At 41.7% G+C, this 24,880-nt stretch overlaps 2 protein-coding genes across 3 annotated transcripts in view; both read right to left on the reverse strand.

The window, feature by feature from the left end:
• The window catches only part of LOC128744432 (uncharacterized), a 185,777-nt gene extending 170,932 nt beyond the window's left edge, over positions 1-14,845 (reverse strand). For both annotated transcript variants that reach the window (XM_053841450.1, XM_053841449.1), the window contains exons 1-2: positions 14,440-14,845; positions 13,218-13,796 (exon numbers count right to left, since the gene is read on the reverse strand). The gene's annotated coding sequence lies outside the window, so the exon portion shown is untranslated. The remainder of the gene's footprint in view (positions 1-13,217; positions 13,797-14,439) is intronic.
• A 7,548-nt stretch (positions 14,846-22,393) lies between these two features.
• Positions 22,394-24,880, reverse strand: part of LOC128741853 (E3 ubiquitin-protein ligase MYLIP-A) — a 29,766-nt gene continuing 27,279 nt past the window's right edge. The window contains exons 2-4 of the mRNA XM_053837953.1: positions 23,854-24,641; positions 23,228-23,785; positions 22,394-23,156 (exon numbers count right to left, since the gene is read on the reverse strand). Of these exons, the coding sequence (XP_053693928.1) occupies positions 23,054-23,156; positions 23,228-23,785; positions 23,854-24,641 (1,449 nt within the window). The 3' untranslated portion in view covers positions 22,394-23,053. The remainder of the gene's footprint in view (positions 23,157-23,227; positions 23,786-23,853; positions 24,642-24,880) is intronic.

The following is a 24,880-nucleotide window of genomic DNA, read 5'->3' on the forward strand; positions in this document are numbered from 1 at the left end:
TCGATACGACTTGATTTCTCCCCGGAGTCAAATTCTCCTCACGGCACTATGGGCAGCACCGAATTTACTTGCCAAATCACGGTCCGACCGATTGGGATTCCTCTTGATGGTCTTCAAAATCCTACCACGCAGTTTCCGGTCGATAGTTCCTCTCCGATGATTAGCTTGAGGCTTCTGAATCGTCGTCAATGTTTCCTTATACCGTTTAAAAACGCACCATACGATATTTCTGGGCAATTTAAGCTGTTTAGTTAGCCTAGATGCAGACCACAATGGATATTCCAAATATCTGTGCACAACTTTTTCCCTTCTTTCGGCTTCGATGTTGTTTGTTTACAAGATACAGTCGTTTTGTGGAATGTCAAAAATACATAGGTGAAGCTAACATAATATCCGACTCGTGGGGTGGGGGGTCTCTGATATAAATGAAACAGATATTTCTGCACAACTCGAGACTTCGAGAGCTAAACAAGAAAATGGATCCAAATTTGGCCGAATGTGTAGAGGCAAGCAATTATAAATGAATTGTTCAATGAATGGTCAAGTTTTCCGTCGGGGTGAAAGAATATTTTAAATTACTTTAAATATAAACTAATTTAAGTATTTAAAAGGTGCATCACAAGAATTTGCACAATTTAAATCCCCTCGCAATCAAACAAACCCACACACACACATGCAAAGCGGAAACAAGTGTCATTGATCTTACACTCCATTTTTCGGAACCATAATTGAAGCACTGAAAATACAATCTATTCGCTATGCAAAAGTTACGCTCGAAAGCGAAATACTACTTAGTTTTGTCCGCATTACACAGCCAGCTCCGCAGAAGGCGGAAGCAGGGAAACTTTTTTTTTCTTCTTTTTATTACTGCTTCGCAATAACCGTCAGAAACTAACTTTTAACAGCTTTTGTCCCGTCTGTGTGCAAAAAGTGACCTATAATCTTCCCAGCGATGACGCCACATAGCGTTGCTAACACGCAGAAAAAAAACGACAATGCTGAACATTAGCGAATCAATTTCCCTACAGTGGAATGCTGCCACCAGAATGGGGTTAAAGTACCGAACCTGAGACTTTTTCTCTTCGTGCCTTCGGCAGCCAAAACCGGCATGATTCATCGGAACTCTTCACGATGGGAACAGGATGATGGGATTAAACTGCGAGCTGCTGCGAAGGCGAGCAAAATCAAAATCGGTCTCACTCTCGAATCTATCTTGCTCGAAAACTACCGGCAATAGTTTCCAGTTTTACGGTTTGTGCAGCTGCTGCCACACCTTTAACTGGATCGATGACGTGGTAGAGCCCTTTCTCCTGGCCCTGTTTCCGCTCGTTTGCCCCGGAAGCCCTGTCGAAGAGCAGTCGGTCTCATATCGTATGGGCAAAATTATTCTGCATCAACCACCAGTCAGTCGACGCCATCGTCTCGCAAATTATGTGGTTAGATTGCACGCGCACGGCAAATTCCATGGCGATAAATATCTGTACACTAACTGTATACACATCTACACAACAACCTTCGCCCTTGCCGCCTTTCATCTACCTTCTTTTTGTGCTGCTACCGACCGCCGGCCGACGCCGATTAGTTCGGTCCGTCACACACATCGCCAACGAGAACTTCCCTTCTGGACCTCCCGAGTGCAGTGCATATTTACGCAGATCGCCAGCTGATAAAGAGTGTGAATCAATTGTGGACCGGTTCCCAGCCGTCCGCTGCCGGTCGGGTCGGATGCTTCCTTCTGTGTCGGGGGTTCGGGGGGCAGAGCAATCGAATCAATTGCATCCCCGCGGGAGGAGACGCTCCACCCGCATGTGTTGTGGCGGGTGTGTTGTTTCGGTGCGTCTTATTATTGTTGTTTTCGGTTAACGATTATCTAAGACAAGATATGTGTAATTGCGGCGTTCGACTATTGAATTCCGGCGGTCGGTGGTGTCGCGGCCGGCCACGATATGTGTGAACAGTCATCGACTGGCCCACTGTACTGGGGATCTATGTGTGAGATGTTTGGACATGCGCGAAATTGCCCTGGAATTTGTAAATTTCTCTTGGGACTTGAGTAAAAAAGTTCTGGCTTGAGTTTTGAATAGGTCCTATCTGCACAGTGGCAGTTAATTTCCCTAGTTAGTCTGCGAGAAAATGACTTTCACGCGGTTTGTATACGTTAGCAGGTAGGAAGGATCTGTTCAAAAATCATGTCAGAATTGCTCAATTTGTCTCAAAAGGCATGGCGGTTCCCAGCTTTGCATACATTCAATATAGGATTCAAGATAGTCAACATTTTATGGTCAGAAATCGTGGTTTCAACAAGATGGCGTGACATGCCATATAGTTGACCTCCAAATTCCTGCAGTAGTAGTCTCTTGTATCACAAGAAACAGCACTAGGTGCGTTTCTCGATATTGAAGAGGCCTTTGATAATGCTTCTCACTTATCAATGGCAAATGCAATGGAAAAAAGATAATTTGATAACTGTACAGTCGAATGGTGCCACAGCGTGCTCAAACATCGGCAAATCACCTCGGATTTGGGAGGGCTGTCAACAACGGTGGCTGCAACCAAAGGTTGCCCACAAGGAAGGGTTCTCTCACCCTTGCTTTGGTCATTGGTAGTTGATGATCTTCTGAAAAGCTTAGAGGATAATGGTTTCGAAGTTGTGAGTTTTGATATCGGATGGGATCGGATAGTTGTGGGATATGCTATCGGATAGGATGCAGATGGCCTTAAATCTTACACTATCTTAGTGTAGTAAAGAAGGTCTGGGCATCATCTCCTCAAAAACAACAATCCCCTTCACTAAGAAGAAGAAACTGAAGTGTCTATACCTTGGTGAAGGGAAATCACTTGAAGCGTCTCAGTTAAATATCTGGGAGCAATTCTAGACTCTAAACTATATTGGAACGCACACTTAGATTCAATAGTTAGCAAGGCAAACACTAACCTATGGTATGTTCTAAAATGGTGGGTTCTAAAACATGGGACCTCAAACCAAAAATAATTTTGTGGATTTACACCGCCATTGTGCGACCTAGGATGGTCTATGCCTCGCTGGTATGGTGGCCACAAACTAAAGAAGTCACTGCTATTAAAATGTTGAACAATCTTCAACAATTAGCATGCAAGGCTATGAGACTGGAGCAATGAAAAGTACACCTTCTAAGGCACTAGAGGCTATCCTCCACTTACTAGTTCTGAATTAACATGTTCAGTTACAGGCTAAGAAGAGCGCTGCAACATTTAAACGATGGAAAAAATGCGCAAAGGAAATAAAACCGGCCACTTGAGTATCCTGAATCTTCTACCTGCTGGTCCAGTTGCGGAAATGAACAGTAATTGGGGGGAACCTAGAACCCGACGGGGGACCTAGCGTTCGCACTGGCTCAATCAAGTTCTATACCGACGGATCAAAAATGGGGATTTATTTATTTATCAGTCGTCAAACACAGTAGACCACATACATACATAATACATTACAATAATAAAATTACAATTATAAACTAGCAATTTGGCAACAGAAATTAAACAAACTAAATCTAGAAAATAAATATTTTAAGCGCTCTTTTGTTCATGTGATTCACACTATAAGTTGTAGCATGACATCATTCTATTTAAAGGACTATTTTTTTGCATAATTTGGTCTTTGATTATTAATATAAAATAAATTCCTTTTTCCAAGCAAACGGGTAGGAGCATAAAAGTTCAAATTGCATAGTATATCTGCGTCATTTACTCTTTGGGCAATGACGTCGTTTACAAAAGCTATCATTGCAAACTCCCTTCGTTTTTTAAGCACATCTAACCTAATTAATCAACATCGTGCTTCGTAAGAGGGTAATGGTAAAGACGTCCATCCAAGTTTCCGTAGTGCAAACAATAAAAACTGCTTTTGAACCGATTGGATACGATTTACATGTATATCCTGATAAGGAGCCCAAATTATGCTACAATATTGTAGATGAGGCCTAACATATGCTTCGCATAATGTTTAGATTGTATAAGGATCATTGAATTGTAAACTAAACCTTTTGATAAATGCTAGCATGTAACTTGCTTTATATATAATGTTGTTATAATGATCAGCAAGAGTTAATTTAGAGTCAAGTATAACACCTTAGTCTCTAACTTGATTGGGTCTTGCCACTACTTTATGATCTATAGTTATTTCCTCTTGATTAGTAACGCGCTTTCTTGTGAATGAGATAGAGTTGCATTTCTTCACATTCAGTTCCAACAAGATTTTTTTACACCAGATGTGAAAGCAGTCGATTTCGCATTGAAATAGTTCAAGATCCGATACTTTACATATTTCTAAAAACAGTTTCATATCGTCTGCGTAAATTAAAACAATAAAACGATTTAAAATACATTCTATATCGTTAACAAACAAAATAAACAGAAGTGGGCCAAGGTGGGAACCTTGTGGTACACCGGATGTAACATTCACTACTGATGATAAGCATCCTTATCATCAAATTTCAAATCAAATTAAGCAAATTTTACTTTTTGTGTTCTTTCAGACAAGTATGATTGAACCCATTTTAATAGTTTATGGTTGAAGCCCATCTTAGATAATTTAAAAAGTAAAAGAGGGATATCAACTCTATCAAATGTCTTACTAAAGTCGGTATATAGTGCTTCAACATAATTTCCAAACGTTTACTTTTAACGCAATGGATACGTTAAAAGTAAACGTTACAAAGTTCAATAAGTTGGAAGTAGTAGATCGCCCTTCAACAAATCCATGTTGCTTGCTAGAAATTAACTTTTTAATTTGTAAGAAAATATTTCGATTAACAATCGATTTAAATAATTTTGGAATGCAAGATAGTATAGCAACTCCTCGATAGTTTTTGATGTCTGATTTTTTATCACTTTTGAAAATTGGAATCAAAAACGATTCTTTCCAAACTAGTGGAAAAGAACAAGATTCTAAAGAAGCATTGAAGAGCCAAAACAATGGTTTGACTATTTCATTTGACGTTGATTTCAAAAATAAAGGAGGAAGTCCAGCCGGGTCAGCTCCTTTTGATGCATCCGCATTATTTAGGGCCAGTAAAATTTCGTTAGGTGATATATTATCAACTCTAACATCGCGTTTAATGCTTCTGGGAGGAATGAGAAGCATTGAAAGTCATGGTCACTGTCGTTATAAGCTGTGTAAATATCTTGGAAGAAATCAGCGAACAAGTTACTGATTTCGTTGGCATTTTTGCCGACTCGATTGTTGAATTGCATTTTTGATGGAAAACTATTTGACTTTTGGTTGTCTTTAACAAAGCTCAAAAATGACCTAGAGTCCGATTTAATGCTATTTTCTACCTGATCGTAATAGTTCGCATGTGCACTCTTAATTTCTAATCTCAACTCCTCACAGATCGACAAGTATATTGAACGATTTCGGTATATTTTATCACTCTTGTAGTATTTATGGGATTACCTATGAATGGCCGAACGTCATATTTGGCCGAAAATAATCACGGCCTTCAGCCTGCGCAAATATTGGGTATACGCTGTCCTTACTCGCTGCCGCTCGTTCGGACTTAACTAAAGGATAAAACAATAGAGGGGGAAATTTTAAAGGTTTTTCAGGGAGATGTTTCAAATTTGCGGAGAGAAATAGATGAAAAAATTTATTCAAAATGTGTAAAGTCTTACAACATGAGGTATAAAAATGTTGATTTGGGCATTCCGGGAAAATTAGACCTTTCGCGATTCGGCCTGCTGTGACTGTTGTTGGAATTCGGCCATTTGGATTTCGGCCATTCGTGATTCGGCCATTTGTGTTTCGGCCATTCGGTACCTGCCCTATTTATAAGCTTTCTGTTTACTATTTTTCAAATTAATTATGTTTCTCTTGTACCACACCGGGGTTTTAGATATATTCGATTTTTTTCTTTGCTTTTTGGGTACAGTAGGGATTGGAACAGGCGCTAGAATGTACGACCCCGAAACAAAAATATCTATAGATATGTGAGACTGGCTATCAGTTTTCCAGGCAGAGATAGTTGTTATAATAGAATGCGCAAACGTCTGTCTTCAAAAGGAAATACCGACATGCAAATTTCTGCATTTTCTCTGACAATCAAGCGGCACTTAAAGCCCTTAAAGTGTTCCTCAAAAATAGTCTCGGACTGCATTTGCTTCTTATGGCAATTAAGCCAGATAAACTCGATAAATTTGTACTACCTTCCTGGTCATTGCGGTACAGAGGGGAATGAATCTAACTCTCTATTCATTGGTCCACATCCATTTTGCGGAATCTCCGACTGTGCACTGAAGAGTGAGCTGGGAAAGCCTCGAATTGCTTAATCGAAGCTATCGAAGTACGATGCTGGTCTAACAAGCCAGTCCGTCGTATGTTCGAATCTCGGCTAGGCGGTGCTGCTGCTGATAGTCAGTAGGATTGTTGCACTAGCCCCGTAACAGTCCTGTACTCAGCCGGCTGTGAAGTCTGTCGATAAGGAAGGGTGAAGTCTTAAAAAGACGTGCCTAACCGATTAAAAAAATTCTAACACCGAGTATTGAAGTTACTCAAAAGTTGCTGGTGTCTCAATAAGAGAGATCTCAGCACGTTTATCGGCCTTATATTACGACATTGTCCGAACAAATATTATCTTGAAGTCCGTCGCATCTACAATGAAACCTCGGACCACCTGCTCTGCAATTGCACTAATAAGACGCAGACTTCAGTATTTTGAAAAGGGCTTACTGGAGCCTAGGGAGGGTTTCTGTCGCCAACCAGAGTAACTAGCTTTATAAAACGAGCCACTTCAACAATAACTGATAGGTAAGCTTGAAGCACATATAAAAAGAAATAAACGAGCTTTCAGAACTATTCTCATCTGTCAATTGCACGAACCTGGGCGACTAAGTCAGCAACCTACCAACGATATGCCATGCTGGAGAGGGCTGTTAAGACGTCTTGTTAACGGGACAAAACAGTCAGGGTCAACTATCTAGTTAAGGAGGAAGAAAGGGCCACCGCCAATAGACATATCCATTTAATAAAAGTTTCCATGTAGAAAGTTTTTACCGCCACCTGTGTACACCAATGCGAGAATGTCGCTCACGGGAAGAGCTGGCCAATAACTTATCGACCGTACAGACAAGCTTAACCGTTGAACTGTACTATTCTGAATCTCAAATATCGCAGGTCAACAAAATCAGCAGCGCATGACGCCCACACTACGTAGCATCGACCGTGTCAGCTCCTAGGCGCTGTTGTTAGTTCAAATTGAAGCAGCAAATATATATAAAATATATAAAGTCTTGCAGAGCACGAACAAACAAGACACATCACTTATGGTTCTTACAAGACATTAAAATTACCTTGCAGAGCACCAGGAAAATTCTGCATGTCAACCGAGATGCTGAAAGCTTACCCAGTATTGTCACCGCCAATGTTGCATCAGCTCTTCAGCAATATCTGGATTTTTCTGTGGAGTGGATGCAAGGCATCTTGGCAAATCACCAAGAAGGGAACCGGCGTTACAACGCGCGAGGCTCTGTGCAGATTAAACAGCGAGGCTTTTTTTTGGATTAAAAGGCCACTGTAGCAGTCTTCATGATCATCTTTTGAAGTAGACTCCGATTGCTCTATCACAGTTTACAGACTGCTTATGCCCATTGATGGAGTTGAGCTAGATAGTTGAAATCTTGTGCCTTAAATCGGTACTACATGGTAAATAAACTCAACGTACTTTAAGGATGTAGGCTCTAGGAAAGAAATTGTGTCTAGATAAAGCAAGAGCCTCGTAATTGCAGGGCAGATTCGCTGAACTTTCAAGTTCAGAGTTACAAGAGCGGCAGGTTCCGGAATCATCCGATATTCTTTAAACGATCAAAAGCGGGATAGTGTCCAGTTAGGAGTCCCGTGATTGTACGTAGTTCACTACGAGTTAAGTTGAGTAGTTTTTAAGCTACTGTAGGATTTGGGTAGATAAACTGTTTAACTGTTTAGTCTACAACCCTATATTTGATTTCAACGGAATGCTTTCTTAACAGCATAGTCCAGGCGGTTACTGAAGCTCAGCCTGACACCAATCCAGTATAGGGGAAGAAGTAGCATGTTTTCTTCACCCAGTGAATGATATAGTGACTGTTTTTGTGGGGTTTATATAAGACCCGTCTTGTTAGCATTATAACATGGTGGTGTTTAGAGCTCCTAACAAACAACTTGACAGTACTGCGTTAAACTTTTCTTTGACGATAAGTTCTACGTTGATGACTTAAGCAATACTCTCATAACAGCTTGATTATCAGGGAGAAAACTCCTTATGGACGTCCTTTGATCACCGAAATCGTGACCGACGTATGTTGTGAATTCTCTGCTCGAAAGCATTGCTTGAATCTAGCTCATTGAGTGTGGTGAATTGCGTTTTGAAAAAGAGCCGTAATAATTGAAATGAACGACGTGTAATCGAAAGCTCCTTCAATACCAAGGAAAGCACAAAGTGCCGTCTCCTGATAGTTTGGTGATTCTCTGTGATGGGTAGAATGCCATCCGAACCTGGAGATTTCATTGGTTCAAAAGATCTAACTGCCCATTTGATCGAAACCTCCGTAAACAATCGGCGTAGAAGCTGAGCCGAGTCGTTTGACATTTTCATGGATTTTTTCTTAGCACTACACTCTGCAGTTAAATAAAAAAGAAAAGGAAACAATGGAAATCATGCAAATATATTCTGAATAGCCAATTCTGTTGTATACAGCCAGGGATTACTACCAATTTTGTGGTCGAAGAACTACTCAAAATCTGTACACTTTGAGGGCATTTTGAGTAGGTTTAACCAAGTTTTAGCTACCAACCAATTTACGGGTAAACTCATCTATCCAGGCTAGATTTTGTGCCGGTCGATCATGTGTGGATCGGATCACGACGCTCAATATAATATTCGAGTAAATCATCGAAATCCAAGGCTGTCTTCTTCTAGTGCTAGTTGATTTCAAAAAAGCATTCGACCGACTAAATCACGAAAATATCTGGGGCGCACTAAAGTATAGAAGAGTTCCTGGTAAGCTAGTCTATCTTATCGACGCTCACTATGAGGCCTCCTGCCGGGTTGCTGCTGGTTACATACGTTCACCGCAACTGATCCTCGTCATTATTGACGAAATTTTAATTGGAGCTATTGACAGTAAACTTAACCGAGGATTGCCCGAAACCCTTTGACAAATGAGCAATTAATTGACCTCGACCTGGCCGACGACATTATCTTGCTCTCCCAAATGCAATATGATGTGCAGGGAAAGCTTGATCGTCTCTGCGATAACTCTAAGGCAGCAGGTCTCTCATAGTCAATGTCGCAAACATCAACAATCCCTCCATTTTCACAGTAGAGGTTGAGGAGGTGGCAGATTTTTTATATCCTGGTAGCAGATAACCCTAGATGGTGGAACCAAAACTGATATAGAAACATGAATCAGAAAGGCCAGCGGTAATTTTTGGATCCCGGGAATGTTTGGCGCTCAAATCAGGTCAGTTTACCGACCCCAACACGAATTTTCAATTTGAACGTGAAATCCGTTCTATTGCCTGCGAGATGTGATGTATTTCGGCGGACACAACCGCAGGTCTTCGTCAATCGTTGCCTGGATCTGACAAGAGAACGAAATCTACAGAAAGACAGTCAACTGGAACCCGCAGGGACAACACAGAAGAGGCAGATCTAGAGGCTGTTATCGGTGTAGCCTAGCCGACTGTATTCAGACTATTGATTCGAAACGCTCCTGGCGACAGATCAAGGCCATGGCGGATTACTGTCATTATTTGGGAAATGAAACATTTTGTTCTGCGATAAGGTTCGAGAAATTTAGACACTTATCCAGCAACTCTTATCCCTACCTCATCGCGGTAACAGCCGGAATACGAGCAATATTAGCGGAGATCGAAACTAACCTCGAGCGTCTTTTCCCATGACAGGGACGGCTTGACTGATACGGAGGAGCGGATGGCTGAACTACGAAAATTTGTTGTCTCGGCACTACACCTAAGATGGCAGCTTCCCGGGTAGGAGCAATTCTTCGATGGGCATCTCGATGGCGATGTATCAAAAAGAGACTGAACGGAAGTTGACCTACAAACCAGATCCAGATTTCTTCTCGTCTGGTCAATGTAAAAGTTTTCGCAATGTGGGCAACTAATTTCATATATTCCTAATTTTCTACGTTCCTCAATCGGGTCTTTAGTTGATCCTAATTTACTTTTGAGCTGGTCATTTCGGGTGGTGTAGACTCGTCGTACTCTGCTGCCACTCTCCTAAGTTCTGATGCTGTTGCGGTTAGTGTTGTGAATAAGTTTTTGCACGTTTCCCTTCTTTTATTTGACATCCGTTCAGTTGTGCAGTTTCTTTTTGTTTTCCTAGCTCATTCAACGGTAATGTCTCAATGCTATGTATCAAACGATGAAAAGCCGTCAGCTTTTCGGGAGTAACTGGTTTTGTTCCAGCTAACTTTCAAGATTAGCGACAAACAGTTCGTACAGTGACGGTGATAGTGGATTGCCCATTGGTGCACCTCGCAACTGTTTGTAGTACATAGTTTCCCTTGGATGTAATGTCGTCTTCTATTAGTTATCCCGATGTTTTTAGGTGCTCGGCGAATTCCGCAGATGAACCGACTCGAGAATCGTATGGAACTCGGTTACCAACCACTTAGCAATCGGTTCCGTGGGTGATCCGTTTGCCATGATTCTGGTTTGTGTGTTTTGGGTTGTCTTTTTGTCCTGGATAATGTAAGGTTTGATGTCCGTAGTTTTCCGGTGCAGTCTCCTAGCGCAGGTTGACATTCTTTTATTGTGCGATTAACTCGTTTTACTATTTCGGATGAGTGGTCGGTTTTTTAACGACTATATGGGTCATTGTTGATTATCTCCAGCATCTGTTTATCGTAGTCCTTGTTTATTTTAATAATCACTTTGTTTTCTTTGTCTGCCTTCACGTAGTATACAAGTTTTCCTTTCAGCTCCTTGACGATGCGGACTTCAGGATTCCTCTTCTTTGGGTGGCATTCATGTATTGCAAGAAAGATGGGAAAAATGTGTAGCTATCAATTGGCAATCATTTTGAATCGCACAGTTTTTCCTTTTTAATGTAATGAACAGGTATTTGCTTCAAACAAATTCCGATGGAAAGCCAAATAACGAACCAAAGTAAATAGGATTTACATGGATACGTTGCATTCGCGGCAATTTAGGAGGATGAGCAGGCAGCAGGTGCTGCTCGCAGAGAAGTTTGTTAAACCTATTTAAAAATAGAACTCATGTACAAAAAACAGAAACGTTAGAGCTACATAAGTTTAGTTTGAATAGCTAAATCAATTGACAGGTTTTTAAACTCATGTGCTAAACACAATCTAAACTATTTTGCACCTATTTTTGTACCGACGGTTTGGAATTTTGCATAAATATTTGTTTCTGAAACAGTGTCAATTGGTGAATCATTTTCATAAACTTTTCCCAGTATACTAATTAACCACGCGAGCGGCTTTCAGCCCCGAAACTACAGCACATCCCTCTATCAAACCACATTTAAAGCGCTTGTCGCTACCCCATTCAATTAAAGCGAGAGCAAGAATAGAAGAATGGCATACAATCCTTTTGATGTTGTGCTTTTCATAGCTCCAGGTATCAATACGCAATCTAACCTTTGTAGTTTGCCTAGACTACAGGCTGTGTTGGTATGGCTCTTACTATGAGGAGCATCCGACCAGTGGGGCATAGAAAATTTGCTGGTCTAGATTTTCCTATAGAAGTATAAAGCCTTTTTCTTATGTTTGTTTTTTTTCTGTATAATATTGACTGCAAACTGCATTATGTTTAAAATAATGCAGTACAGTTTACCTGAAGAGAATTACATCACCGTATGGGAAATCAAAATCTATTTAACCTTTGTCAGTATAGCTTTTTACAACTTTACATTTTTTTTTATTAATCACACGAGAAAATCTTCTGCAGTCTAACCAAGGCAAAGTTAAACTCGTTAACACAATTTTCTGCAGTTGCTTTCAAGTGGCCCTTAGCTTTAGAATTCAGCGAATACAAAGGGATTGCCCTCCAAGGTACGGAATAAAAAACATGTTTCAATTTCCTCCCCATTTTTATGCAAAGATGCTTCGGAATGTATTGGTTTATCTTGTCTAGAACTGATCCTCAACCGGTTGGACAGAAAAATATTCTCACATTCAGCAAAACAAACATTTTTTATTGCAGGAGCTTACTTTGTAAGCACGAAAACTTATCAGGAGGAAAACAACGATTTTCAAACTCTTACTTTGGCAACATATAAACACCAACATTGTTGACGTCATTGTGCCATGGTCCCAACGAAGAGCACGGCACGAAGATAACAGTCCCTCGGATAATCTGAATAGGTCAAAATTACACTCAGCGAATCGGTTAGTGCGCTTGAAACAAGGTGCCATGATTGTTTTTCCGCTTTTTTTCTCTGTTTTTGCATGCAGCTTCAGATTAAGGCTCTCACAACTACACCGCGTGCTGGCCTGGCCCGGTTGTTGTGTTGTGCTGTTATTATGTAGACTAGTTCAGTAACAACATGCCGTCATCAATCATACACCGCGAAGAAAAAAAAGTAGGGACTGGCTGGTAAAAACGACCAGCTCAGCGATATGAGTTGAGTGCGGCGGGCTGACAGAGTGTGCTTATTAGCTCAAAGTCTTTACCACGAAACAGCACTGGCCAGCAAAAACAATTGCACGACTCGGGAAGGTGACGTCTACAGGATTATCGTATTTGGACTTTAGGGTTTGGACACCGCGGGGGGGGGTGGACATTGTACAGCTCGTTCAAATTATTTTTTATATGACCTTATTTAATATGATCCCAGTAGGTGTCTTTGAAATCATGCTTTGATAAATACGGCCTGTGGCAACGTCAGAGTATTCGTGTTGTCCCCCCGTCCCGCAAACAATAATGCTGCAGTTCTTCATCATTGGACATTATTTGACGTTTTTCACGTGGACTGTTGCTTCCGGAAACCGTAGAGTTAGCTACAATGTATTGAAGAAGCATAAAGTTTCCTGTCATCTGACAGACGAGCCACCGTTCATCAAAACAATCGCGGCCATGTTTGACCGCTAAACGATTCCGTCGGTCGGTCGGTCGGTGAGCTGTCGGCTCTCGTCTGGTCGTCCTTATGTGTATTCGATTAGTAACCTTTTCCATGACGTTTGTCAACTACTACCCCACTCGTGAAACGAAAACTCACCTCGTTTTCACTTTCTTGAACCCAATCCTGGCCGATTTGCCTGCTTGTATCCGCTGCTTTCCGTTCTGGCCGATTTTTGCTCACTCTTTTCTCGTGTCGTGTCGCTAATTCCTGCACGGCATTCACTCCACTTATTCCTGCCCGTTTAGCACAGTGGTGCAATGATTAAAGTAGGCCTCGAAGCCGAAAACGAAAACTCACGTTGTTTGAGAATTAAACAAAATAGAAAGATTCCTTATCTAATAAATTTATAGCCATTGCCTTTCCCGTTTTCCCACTTGTACACTTTTTATTCACTTTTTTTTCTTCCACTGACTTCTCGCCTTATTTTCCTTTCTTCGTACTTTTTCACTTCTAACCTTTTTCCTATTCTTCTTTTTGTTTCCCTTCTTTTCTTGCTACCGCACCGACACGATCACGATAGGCAGATGTTGCTTTCCCATTCACGCTCGTTCACTTCTAATGTGCCGACAAACTGGCAGGCACACGCACACATTGATAACCGCTCGTTCGGTTTCGAGTTTGACACCTCTTGCGTTTCCACAGCCGGCTAGTGATGCCAGATTCAGGCTCGAAATGCTGAAAAGGATAGCATGAAAGAGAATTGAAGTCCATGTTAGTAAAGAGTGGCACAAAAATGTTGCAGTTACAATAGATCGCATATTTAAAAAGCACTTTCTTCGGGACCCGAAGTTCGGGTTTCACTCCAGATATGTTTGTATCATTTTGTTACCCAATTAATATCCGAAAAATTTGAAAAGTAAATCAACGCGATTTATTTCAAATTTTACTGCCTACGGCAGATATTTCTGATTTGAGCAGCTGGCTGTATAAATAGTCCACTTAAACATTTTTCAACCAAAAATACAATGCTTAAAGCTTCGAATCACTTTAATCCTGCGACTTTAATCACATAAAGAACGAGCAGAACGAGTCATCAGCCAGGTCACTCACCAAACGGCAGCACTGCTATTTTCTGCTTCCCTTTGTCACTCTTCCTCAACAATGCCCATTCCACTGCACAACTAAAAACCAAACCCTATTGGCCTTGCCAGCGTTGCTGATATTGTTCAGGGTTTTGCGTGAGAAAAAAAGAAAGGGAAGTATTTTTGCTTTTGTCAACACTCACGCGTTGACAGTTCGGCACGAGATTTCCTGTAAGTGCGAGCAGCCTTCGAAATCTCTTTCAACGCTGGCAAGGCCAATCCATCCGTATACCTACCTTCTCACTCACGCCACCGCCGTTCGGCCACTGCTGGCCTGCCTGGTTTGGCCGTTTCACTTGCACCTACGGGAATACGAGCAAAAAAAAACCTCTCCTCGCTCTACTACGACGTTGCGTCCATTTTAGACATTCAATTTTCCCCGGGATTCGCTGCGATTTCCATGCCACGAATCGGGTCCCTTCCGTCGCACCGGAAGCGCCTAGCAACGCCGGATACGTCCGTCGAAAGCCAGAAGCACCGTATTGTCGAGCGTCCTCTTCCGTTACGGCGATACAGCGAGGCTCTTTCGGGACACACACGGTCCAAAAAAAAAGGTTGGTTGGTTGGTTATTACAAAAGCGCACACACGACGACGAAGTATAGGCGAACTATAGCGATTACGAATTACGACGATGTTCCACCACTAACTTCTTCGCTATTTGGTTTCCTCTGCACTGGCGTTTGACTTTTAGCCGTGTCGTGACGGAATCATGCAAGTTGAAAGTGTGCGTTGGAGTGCAAATTAGACCAGTCTGAAGTTAACGTCGGTTGGTTGTACTGTCAGATTGGCGTTTCTAAATGTCAAAAACACACTAAATGAAAAACATATATTTATTGGTGTTTATTGCAGTTTGCAAGAAAAATCCTCAAACTGCAGTTCCAGTTATCTTGACAGTTGAATCGCCCCACCAAAGGTGAAAGCGGGAGGGATGACTAATTGCAATAATTTTATATTTTGAAAACTTACCAAATTAATTGTTTTCTAACCAAAATAAGTAAAAAAGTAAGCTACAAAACAGTTATTTTTTTCGAGCCGCAAAACAGAAAAAAAAATAAAATTTTAATTTTGCGTTTATATCACGGTCATTTCCTGAGCGTAAGAGAGGGGGCATGAAGAGAATCTCTCATCTGCACATTTAGGCCTTTTCACGTGTCGCACGAGATTTCACTCATCTGCCAACAGTCTGATTTGGGCCCGCTGATAAATTTTAGACCGGCGATGACCATCGCTGGCATTAACTGCAGCTCTATATAAAGAAATAACAGACCTCATAGTCCATAGACAAGTATTGGCGCTGGCATCGCTGGTTATTTTCAGGTTATGTTCTGTTTTGCTATGTACTGTACTACAAATGTCAAACTTGTTTACAATTAACTTGTGCAGGTCAATAACAATCATACAGCGTTGGTAGGTTAAACACACTTGAAGATTCTTCTTGCAAAAAATGGTGCGGAAATACTACGTAATCAGCTGCAGACGTGGCTGCTGATTATCTAAACGGTAAGCGGGTCCGGCGGCATCGTTTTATAAGTCTGTTCGAAACGGATTTAGTCCCGAATGGATGCGGACAAACTGCAAGTGCTTTCAGTTGTCGAGTCGATAACGTCCTGCACCACAATTTGCAGCAGATTTTTACCGGTTAGCTTATACATAATTTCAAATATACGACAAAATAATGTGGACTACCGCTAACTTCATGCGCTGTTTTTTCCATCATTAAAAAATTGGTGAAACTTTCCACAATTGAGCGCTGGATCGTACTTTCATTTAACCGCAACCCAATAAACTGACTGATATTCGGCAACTTCTCGGTGGTAAACATAATCACGAAGTAGTAAATACTAGCACGAAAATATCCTAAATGAAAATAACTGCTGCTTTAGCGACCTATTTGGCGTGATAGACGGTAACTCTGCGGGCGGCACAGACTGTACTTATTCCAACACCAGTAGCTGCTCGCGGCACCCTCAGCGATTTCGAAATAAATAGAAATTAAATTTAAGCACAGTCGAGTGTTTGATAAAAGGAATCCGGTTATACTATTTACACTATTCCGCAAACACCGGCACCGAACAGCTGTTTTTGGTAAACGTAAACACTTGTAGCTCAGAAAGTGCTGGCTGCTTGCTGAAGATGATTTCCCAGGGGCACAATGGGCACACTAGCGCCTCTACTTGTCTAGAGGTATGAGGTCTGTTAAAGAAATATCAAAAAAAAAAAAATTTCACCCGGATAATCGAGTCCAACCGGTACATGACTACTGAGAAGGTTAAGTAATTTTTCCGGTGGAAAATACGTGGGGATTTTGTGTGTCTATGTTTTTCATTTCAGTGTAGCTTCATTTTAGACCAGTTTTGGGTAATTTCTTCAAAAGCTCGTATGCACTAATGCTGAAAAAGGAGAAAAAAAACATGACAAAAAATAAAAACAAAAAATAAGAACATGACAGTTTCATCGTCCCGTCAGTAAAACGAGTTAGAGTAGACTTCTTGGGTGGTTTAGCTATACAACCAGACAGATAAAGAGCCACAATTTGTGTCTAAATTTGTGGGTTCGAGTACGGTTGTAATCCCAACAAACATTTTTGTTGAATAGTAGCATATTCAACCGTTGAATAACTGATTAAAGCCCCAAACACAATGCATACGAATTTTACTACGTTGCGGCAATTTGACAGTTTTTACATGGGTTTTCTGTCAAATTTCCGCAACGTAGTAAAATCCGTATGCATTGTGTCTGGGCCTTAAGTGATTACCGCGTAACGTGCGCCTAATTAGATGTTATACAACAAACATGTTTGTATGTCCCATTATAGTTTGGTACGACCAGCGGATCTCCCAGCTTGAGTCAAGAAGAACGCTACACATATTTAATTGAATGTTGCTTTAATGAGCCTCCCTTACCTAATTTTGACGTAGGACTACGTCTTTGTTTACTATCTGGGACTGGGTAGCACTTTGTGAAAACGAAAATAGAAGTGTAGCGTTGGAATGAAAGATTTCAAATGCTAATAACTACTAAACTACTGAACGAAACAGAACAATTTATATTGCTGATTGCAAGGAAAATTGTACCATCCAAAGTGCGATATCTCTCATAAAAGTGCTATTTTGCATTAAATCGTTTCGGTATTTTTGGCGCACTTTTTCATTATATTCCAAGTAATAAGTGCGCCGAAGATACCGAAACGATTTAATGCAAAATAGCACTTTTATGAGCGATGTCGCATTTTGGATGGTACAATTTTCCTTGCAATTGACAATATATCGTTGGAAAGATAAAATGATCAGCAATTTTACGGAGGGGCGACAGAGCACTTTTATGGACGGTGTAAGAGGGGGGGGGGGGCTCCTATACAAATGAAACACAAATTTCCTCAAAACTCGAGAACTAATCAAGCAAATGCAACCAAAATTAGCATGTGGGGTTTCAGAAGGCAAGAATTTTTTCTATGGTGAATTGAGACCCCTCTGTCTAGGAAGGGAGGGGGCTCTCATTCGAATAATACACAAATTTCCTCATAATCTAGAACTAATCAATCAAATGGAACAAAATTTGGCATGTGGGGGTTTTAAAAGGTAGAATTTTTTTCTATGGTGTACTGAGATCCGTTCCCCTTCTAAGAGGGGGGGCTCCCATACATATGAAATACAAATTTCCTCATAACTCGAGAACTAATCAAACAAATGGATCCAAATTTGGCATGTGGAGGTTTATGGAGGCATGAATTTATTTTATGATGGTCTAAGACCCCTCCTCACCCCTGTGGTAGGAGGATAAGGACTCTCATACAAATAAAACAGAAATCTCGCGTCACTTTTCATTTCGTCCAATGTAACAAATGTAAACAAATCCGGTTTATCACAACAAATTATTGCTCTTTTTAAACTCTATGTTATACAAAAACACCTGCCCAAATAGAATTATTTTGAGGTGAAAAAATTAGCATTATCAAAATGTCCAATGTGCACATTCGAATTACGAATGACTGACTGTTACTTCGGTCGTTCTCATCTGATGTCCAAAGTGCAAAAAAAATCAAAACAAACCCAATCTGTACATTGGACGTTTAGCAAGTGAAAGTTTTTTTTCGCATTATTTATGCATTTTAAGTGAAACAAGCGGTCTAATATTGAAAAATAACCTCGAAAATAGCGTAGCACGGCAACGCACGTATTTTACGGTGATTTCGCTTAATTTATGTGCAATAGCCTGGAAAAATCAAACCGTCCAAAGTACAGCATGAGATGGTAAACAGTCCAATGTAACTTTTTCCATAATAAACCAAAACTGCTTAGTTTTAATTAGATTTTTAAAATCTCCGTTAAATATTGAATGTTATTATTCATCAACCACGTTGAGTGAATGACTGAAAATTATTTCATTTTGAAACAATTTAAAATTCAATTCGAAGAACTTCGATCTCGTTTTTCTCAATATGGTGGAATTGTTACATTGGACGAAATCAAAAGTGACGCGAGAAATCTTTGCGTATGTGCCATATTTTCTGCTATGTAACAGTAAGCGGTAAGCTAAGTAAACTAGTAAAACACTCAGATTCTTTAAACATACATGTGCCAGAAATGCAGTTTACATTAGTCTTTGATCTTATGATCTGATATAGTCCTATACGTCACCCATTCGTACAACCCTTAGGGCTGTATACCTTGTAGTTTTTTATACTCTCCCCTTCACAACTTGTCCGATTCTGTTTGGATATTATAAACACTTTTGTTTCATTACGCTCTTCTACGGTTATAAAAAATTAAATTTATTTCCTGATTGTTTATTAAGTAAATAGAAGGATTTTATATGACAACATAAACAGATGCCAGTATTTTGAAATGTTTCATCGTAAGGCAATTCTTCTGGTGCTAATCACTACAGTTCCATTGGAATAACACCTGAATCATATTTAATGGTAATAAAACCATGGGTAAAACACTGTGAGATGATCTGATATTTCAAAACAATTGAAGCATGATCTGATATTCACATCAACTCATCGTGAAAGCCACGTGAATTTCAAATAGAATGACATTTCATAAAAGTTACCCTTTGATTAAACGTGTAAAACCAAAAAAGTTACACCTTAATTTCATGTGAACGGTATATGATCCAATGAAAAGGATGAAAAATCCCACAGATGACTCCAGCTTAGACATGTTCTGTCCAACATACTCGACGAACGTCTACTGTGAACGACTATCAAACAGCATTTCAACCTGATTACTCCACCCAAAAAGGCCGATTCAGATTAACCCTCTAACGGGCAACACCGTAAAAACGATGCGATCAAGCTAATGACTATTTTATCATGAAAGTACACACAAAAAAACCTTACGTTCTGATTTTCATGCAAAAATAATTATCTGGAGGAGCGCCAGGTAAGAAAAAGTCCAATTTCTCCTTTTCTTTTTTCATGTCTAACACTCCCAGATATTTTTTCAATTCAGATATATTACAAAATTAAAATAATGCATGAGATTTCCTCATAGAAAAATTGTTTAGGTCAATCATTTTATTCTAGATGTCCTTTTCGTTCAAAAGTAAAAAAGGGAATATTCGCGCATTAATTATTTTCAGAATTTTTCGGAATTTTAGTTTTTGAAAAATGATAACTTTTGAATGCATGGTCAGAATGTTATGATATTAGTATCAAACTGTCCAGAAATCTGTTTTGGACACATTTTGCATATTGCCAATTAAAAACAAATTTTGTATGCGGCTCTGGAGCTCCAAAAGCGAAGGCCGTCTCTAGACGGTCTTACCCGTTAGAGGGTTAATCGCCAACAACAACGGAATGGAAAGAAATTGTGACGTGTAATCTGTATCAGGCTTAAAGTTTACTCCAAATATGGCACGTGGCGCTTAGTGTCCATCTAAAATGATCCATTGCTGAGCAAATTTCCTATCTTCTACAATCCTACTAACTTACTTAATCAGCTCCAGGCCGTGGTTTCCTCTGCTGTACGAAGAAGTCGTCTCCATTCCTCTCGGTCCATGGCCGCAATTCGCCAGCCACGTAGTCTGCGTAGGGTCCGCAGGTCGCCTTCCACTTGATCGATCCATCTTGCTCGCTGCGCGCCCCGTCGTCTCGTTCCAGTCGGATCGTTATTGAGAACTTTTTTAACCGGGCAGTCGTCCGACATCCTCACGACATGCCCAGCCCATCGCAGGCGACCGATTTTTGCAGTGTGAGCGATGGGTGGTTCCCTAAGCAGCTGATGCAATTCATGGCTCATTCGCCTCCTCCACGTTCCGTCTTCCATCTGCACTCCGCCGTAGATGGTGCGCAACACCTTCCGTTCGAAAACACTAAGGGCGCGTTGGTCCTCCACGAGCATAGTCCATGTCTCATGGCCGTAAAGGACTACCGGTCTAATCAGCGTCTTGTAGATTGTTAACTTTGTGCGGTGGCGAATTTTGTTCGATGGCAGCGTCCTACGGAGTCCAAAGTAGGCACGATTTCCTGCCATAATGCGTCTTTGCATTTCTCTGCTGGTGTCGTTGTCTGCGGTAACCAGTGAGCCAAGATACAGGAACTCTTCTACCACCTCGATTTCATCATCGTCTAAATGAATCCGGTGAGGGAGGTCAGCATTCACTTCTCTAGAACCTCTTCCTTTCATGTATTTTGTTTTCGATACATTAATGACAAGTCCAATCCGTTTGGCTTCAGCCTTCAGTCCGATGTACGTTTCCGCCATCTTCTCAAAGGTACGTGTAATGATGTCAACGTCGTCAGCGAAACCAAGAAGCTGGACGGACTTCGTGAATATCGTGCCACTCGTGTCTATCCCCGCTCTTCTTATCACACCCTCCAAAGCGACGTTGAACAGCAAACATGAAAGATTATCACCTTGCCGTAACCCTCTTCGAGATTCGAGATTCAGTCCACTCCTCCGGTAGTAGCTCCTCCTCCCAAATCTTGACAATGACCCAGTATAGCGCTCTAGCCAGTGCGTCACCACCGGATTTCCGCAGCTCGCCGGGTAGCTGATCAGCCCCAGCCGTTTTATAGTTCTTCAGCCGATCTTCTCTGCTACCTCCTGTTAGTCGGGGGCTGGTATTCTGTCGCCTTCTGCACGTGCTCCAAGATCTATTGCCATATCGCCACCTTCACGTTCAGCTACATCGCTGTTAAGGTGCTCGCCATAATCCTGCTTCCACCTCTCAATCACCTCACCTTCGTTCGTGAGAAGATTACCGTCTGAGTCCCGACACATATCGGCCTGCGGCACAAAGCCTTTGCGCGAACGGTTTACCTTCTCGTGGAACTTCCGTTTATCGTTAGCACGGTACAGTTCTTTTATCGCCTCGCGATCTCGTTCTTCCTGTTGGCGCTTTTTCCTCCGGAAGACTGAGTTTTGCCTGTTCCGTGCTTGTTTATATCGCTCCTAATTCGACCTAGTCGTACGGTGTTGCAGCATTCTCGCACGTGCTGCATTCTTCTCCTGCACTAATTGCTCGCATTCGCCGTCGAACCAATCGTTTTTTCGGTTCGGATTCATTGTACCTAGTGCCGCTAGAGCAGTACTACCGATGGCGGTCTTAATGCCTTTCCAACCATCTTCAAGAGGTGCTATACCAAGTTGCTCTTCCGTTGGTAGCGCTGCTTCCAGCTGCCGCGCGTATTCCTGGGCAACTCCGGTGTCTCGTAGCTGCTCCAGCTGCATAGAACGCCTCCTTCTCGTCATCGGGTCTCCCTTCGTGAGGGCAGTGCACATTGATGATACTGTAATTAAAGAAACGTCCCTTAATCCTCAACTTGCACATCCTTGCGTTGATCGGTTGCCAACCAATCACACGCTGGCGCATCATTTCGCGCGAGCGATAGTTGATGATGTGACCAGAATACTGATCTGTGCACTTTCCTAGCGGGACGTTAGTTCAGTCGATCGGATTGCTCTACCAGCACTCGGTGTGATACGATTTGCAAGTGAAATGAAGGCGCTTTACGTATTTTATTATTCATTAAGACTTCATTATTACTATCCGTCAATTCAGTTTCAGTTCCATATCCATGGGTGAGTATGAAAAGCATACATTTCTGCAAAGGAAGAAACTTTTTGGCTTCAATTTTAAGCCGTACTATCGCATAGTAAATTTCAAATTTCGGATCAAAAATTAAATCAACTTGTTAAAGCGAATAGTTATTGTTTAATAACAACAAATTAAAATTGTTTTACACTGCGTGTTTGGTTTGACTATCGCATTATCTTACACAGATAGACATCACTCGACAAGGTCTTATGATAGAACGTGGCAAATTAAAATAAAAAAAAACAATACTAAACGAAAAATACTCCTGTCGTGTCGTTAACATTACCCTATTCGGATTCTGCTTCCAAGCCTGTGGTCGCTTCAGTTCTAATCTAACTTACTACATCGATTATAATAATTTGCATTGATACTTGACTATTGTAGGTATTACTGATATTTCAGTTTTTTTTCTCTTAATATTATTGGTTTATGCTTGCCTTGCCTTGAAAGGCGTAACGCAAAATACATTAACATAAGGTAAATATCACTTTTAGCACTTTTAGCTGTTTGTATTTTTTTTTTGACTGTAACTAACAATGAAAAACATTGGATTCATTACAGTGCAACAACACCTGCAGTTGCACCTTGGACATTCAACTTGCAGTAACAGTGTTCGTCTCCGATTATTCAATTTTCAGTGGTACAGCAAATGATACTAAGCAAAAATAATCTGCTTATTAAGAAGTTGCTTCTGTCTCTCGCCATGATCTGGTGTCTATAGAGAGACCTAGAAAGTTCAGATACGTAAATGGGCCTTAAAAGCTACTGGTAATGTGATTTTATCGTGGGACCGCCACTTGCTTTTACGGTGCTGGAACGGTTTGACGTTTGGTTCGGAGCACCGGCGGAAGAAATGCTTTGTTGACACTCTCGATGTCCGCTCGGCACAAAGGACAGCGGTCGCACCTGTGAACAAAAAATAATAGAAAAACCGTTTATATTTTAATCTTTTGCGTATAAAAACGGATAAAACTTACTGTTCGGCACACTGTCGACATGCGGTGATGTGTCCACAGGGTAAAAACATGGTGTCCATGACGTTATCGGCACAGATAACACAGGTCACTGCCTCGACGATTCGTTCCTCGACCAGCCGGTCTAGCTTCGAGTTCTCTTCGGCTTCCGCGGCAAGCCTCTGTTCGAGCTGTTCCGCCTGCACCTGGGGACTATGCTTCTGGACGTTATTGATTTCGATACCACGGGCGTGCAGAATGCGTCTCGAGTTGTCGTACACCTCGCGGCACGTTCGTCGGATATCGAACACGTACCGTTTGCCGAGCTCGGTGTCCTCGTTGAACATCGACGCAATGGTTCCCTTGAGATCACGAATAAACTGAGTGGTAACGACCGGTCGAACCGTTTCGCACGAGTAGAATTCGTGCTTCTCTATGATGGACCGGTACAGCGAGGCTGCCGTCCATTTGTTTGGCAGCTTCAGCTCGACGCTTATTTCCTCGTGCTCCTCGTTTACGTAGGTGAGCCGAAGCGATTTCCGGACCGATTTGGCGGCTTTTATTGCCGTGAATGGAACATTGCTATGGAGAAGAAAGAAAAAAAGTGGATTTAGTATTTCGATATCGTTAACTTTACAGACAGAACTTACCTATAGGTTTGTTCCTTTTTTGAGATTGATAAACCGTGTGGACTGACACCGATCTTGCACCGGACGGGCGGCTCACTGATGGTAATCCCTTCGAACACTTCCTCGCCGTATCCGTTGAGCGAGGATATTTCCTCCAGTAGCCAGTACTGTGCCGAACTGGGGGTCATCTTAATTTTGGTTAGAGTTTCGTGCTCCTTAGCGATCGTTTCGATGAAGTTTTCCGGCATCGGTTCCGGTGCAGTATCCGCAAACGTTGGCATTACAATATAGCTCTGGTAAAGGTTCTTTGGTTTCGTTTCCTCGGTTCGCTCCTCTTCGGATGTTGTTCCCACTGGAGAAATGCTTCCTCGTTTCACGTCCGCTTCCGAACACTTTCGCTTGGAGGGACGCCGTGACTGACGGCGTTCGATTGCACCCACGGATAGATTCACGACCACTTTGGCCGGATCATACTTGTATCCGTCGGCTTGCAGCAGCAGTGCGGAAATATACGCTGCATTCGACCAGCTGGACGGGCTGATGTGCTGGTCGAGCAGCTCCTGCCGTGCCTGCATGTAAAACAACAACCGAACGCTGTCCTGCAGGATCAGATGGGCAGGTACCCAAAACTTGACCCGCAACGAAAGCTGAATCGGATGGTTCCGATCGTTCGCATGTATACTGAGCGGATTGCGCAGATTGACCCACTGCCGCGCACTGCATTCGTCCACATCGACGCTGTCCCCATCACGAACCGGGATCAGTCCGAAATAATCCGTTTCGCACACGATACCAAGGTCGCTGCAAACCTGTAAGAGAACAAGAGACACAGAGAAAAATAGGGTATCAGTGACCTATACTGCTGTTGCCGGGTTAAGACTCGTCTAATGCTAGTGTATGTACGGTACGAGAGATAAGCTAGCACAGTTAATCCGGCCGTATACGGGCCGGGCTATCTTAAGCCCATGCTATGCTTCATCCAAACAAAAATGTTTTGGGTATTTCTGTCGTGGACGGAATTTCCCATCCTAGAGTAGTACCACAGCAG

The sequence above is a fragment of the Sabethes cyaneus genome, chromosome 3 (genome assembly GCF_943734655.1).
Source record: "Sabethes cyaneus chromosome 3, idSabCyanKW18_F2, whole genome shotgun sequence".
Lineage (NCBI taxonomy): Eukaryota > Metazoa > Arthropoda > Insecta > Diptera > Culicidae > Sabethes > Sabethes cyaneus.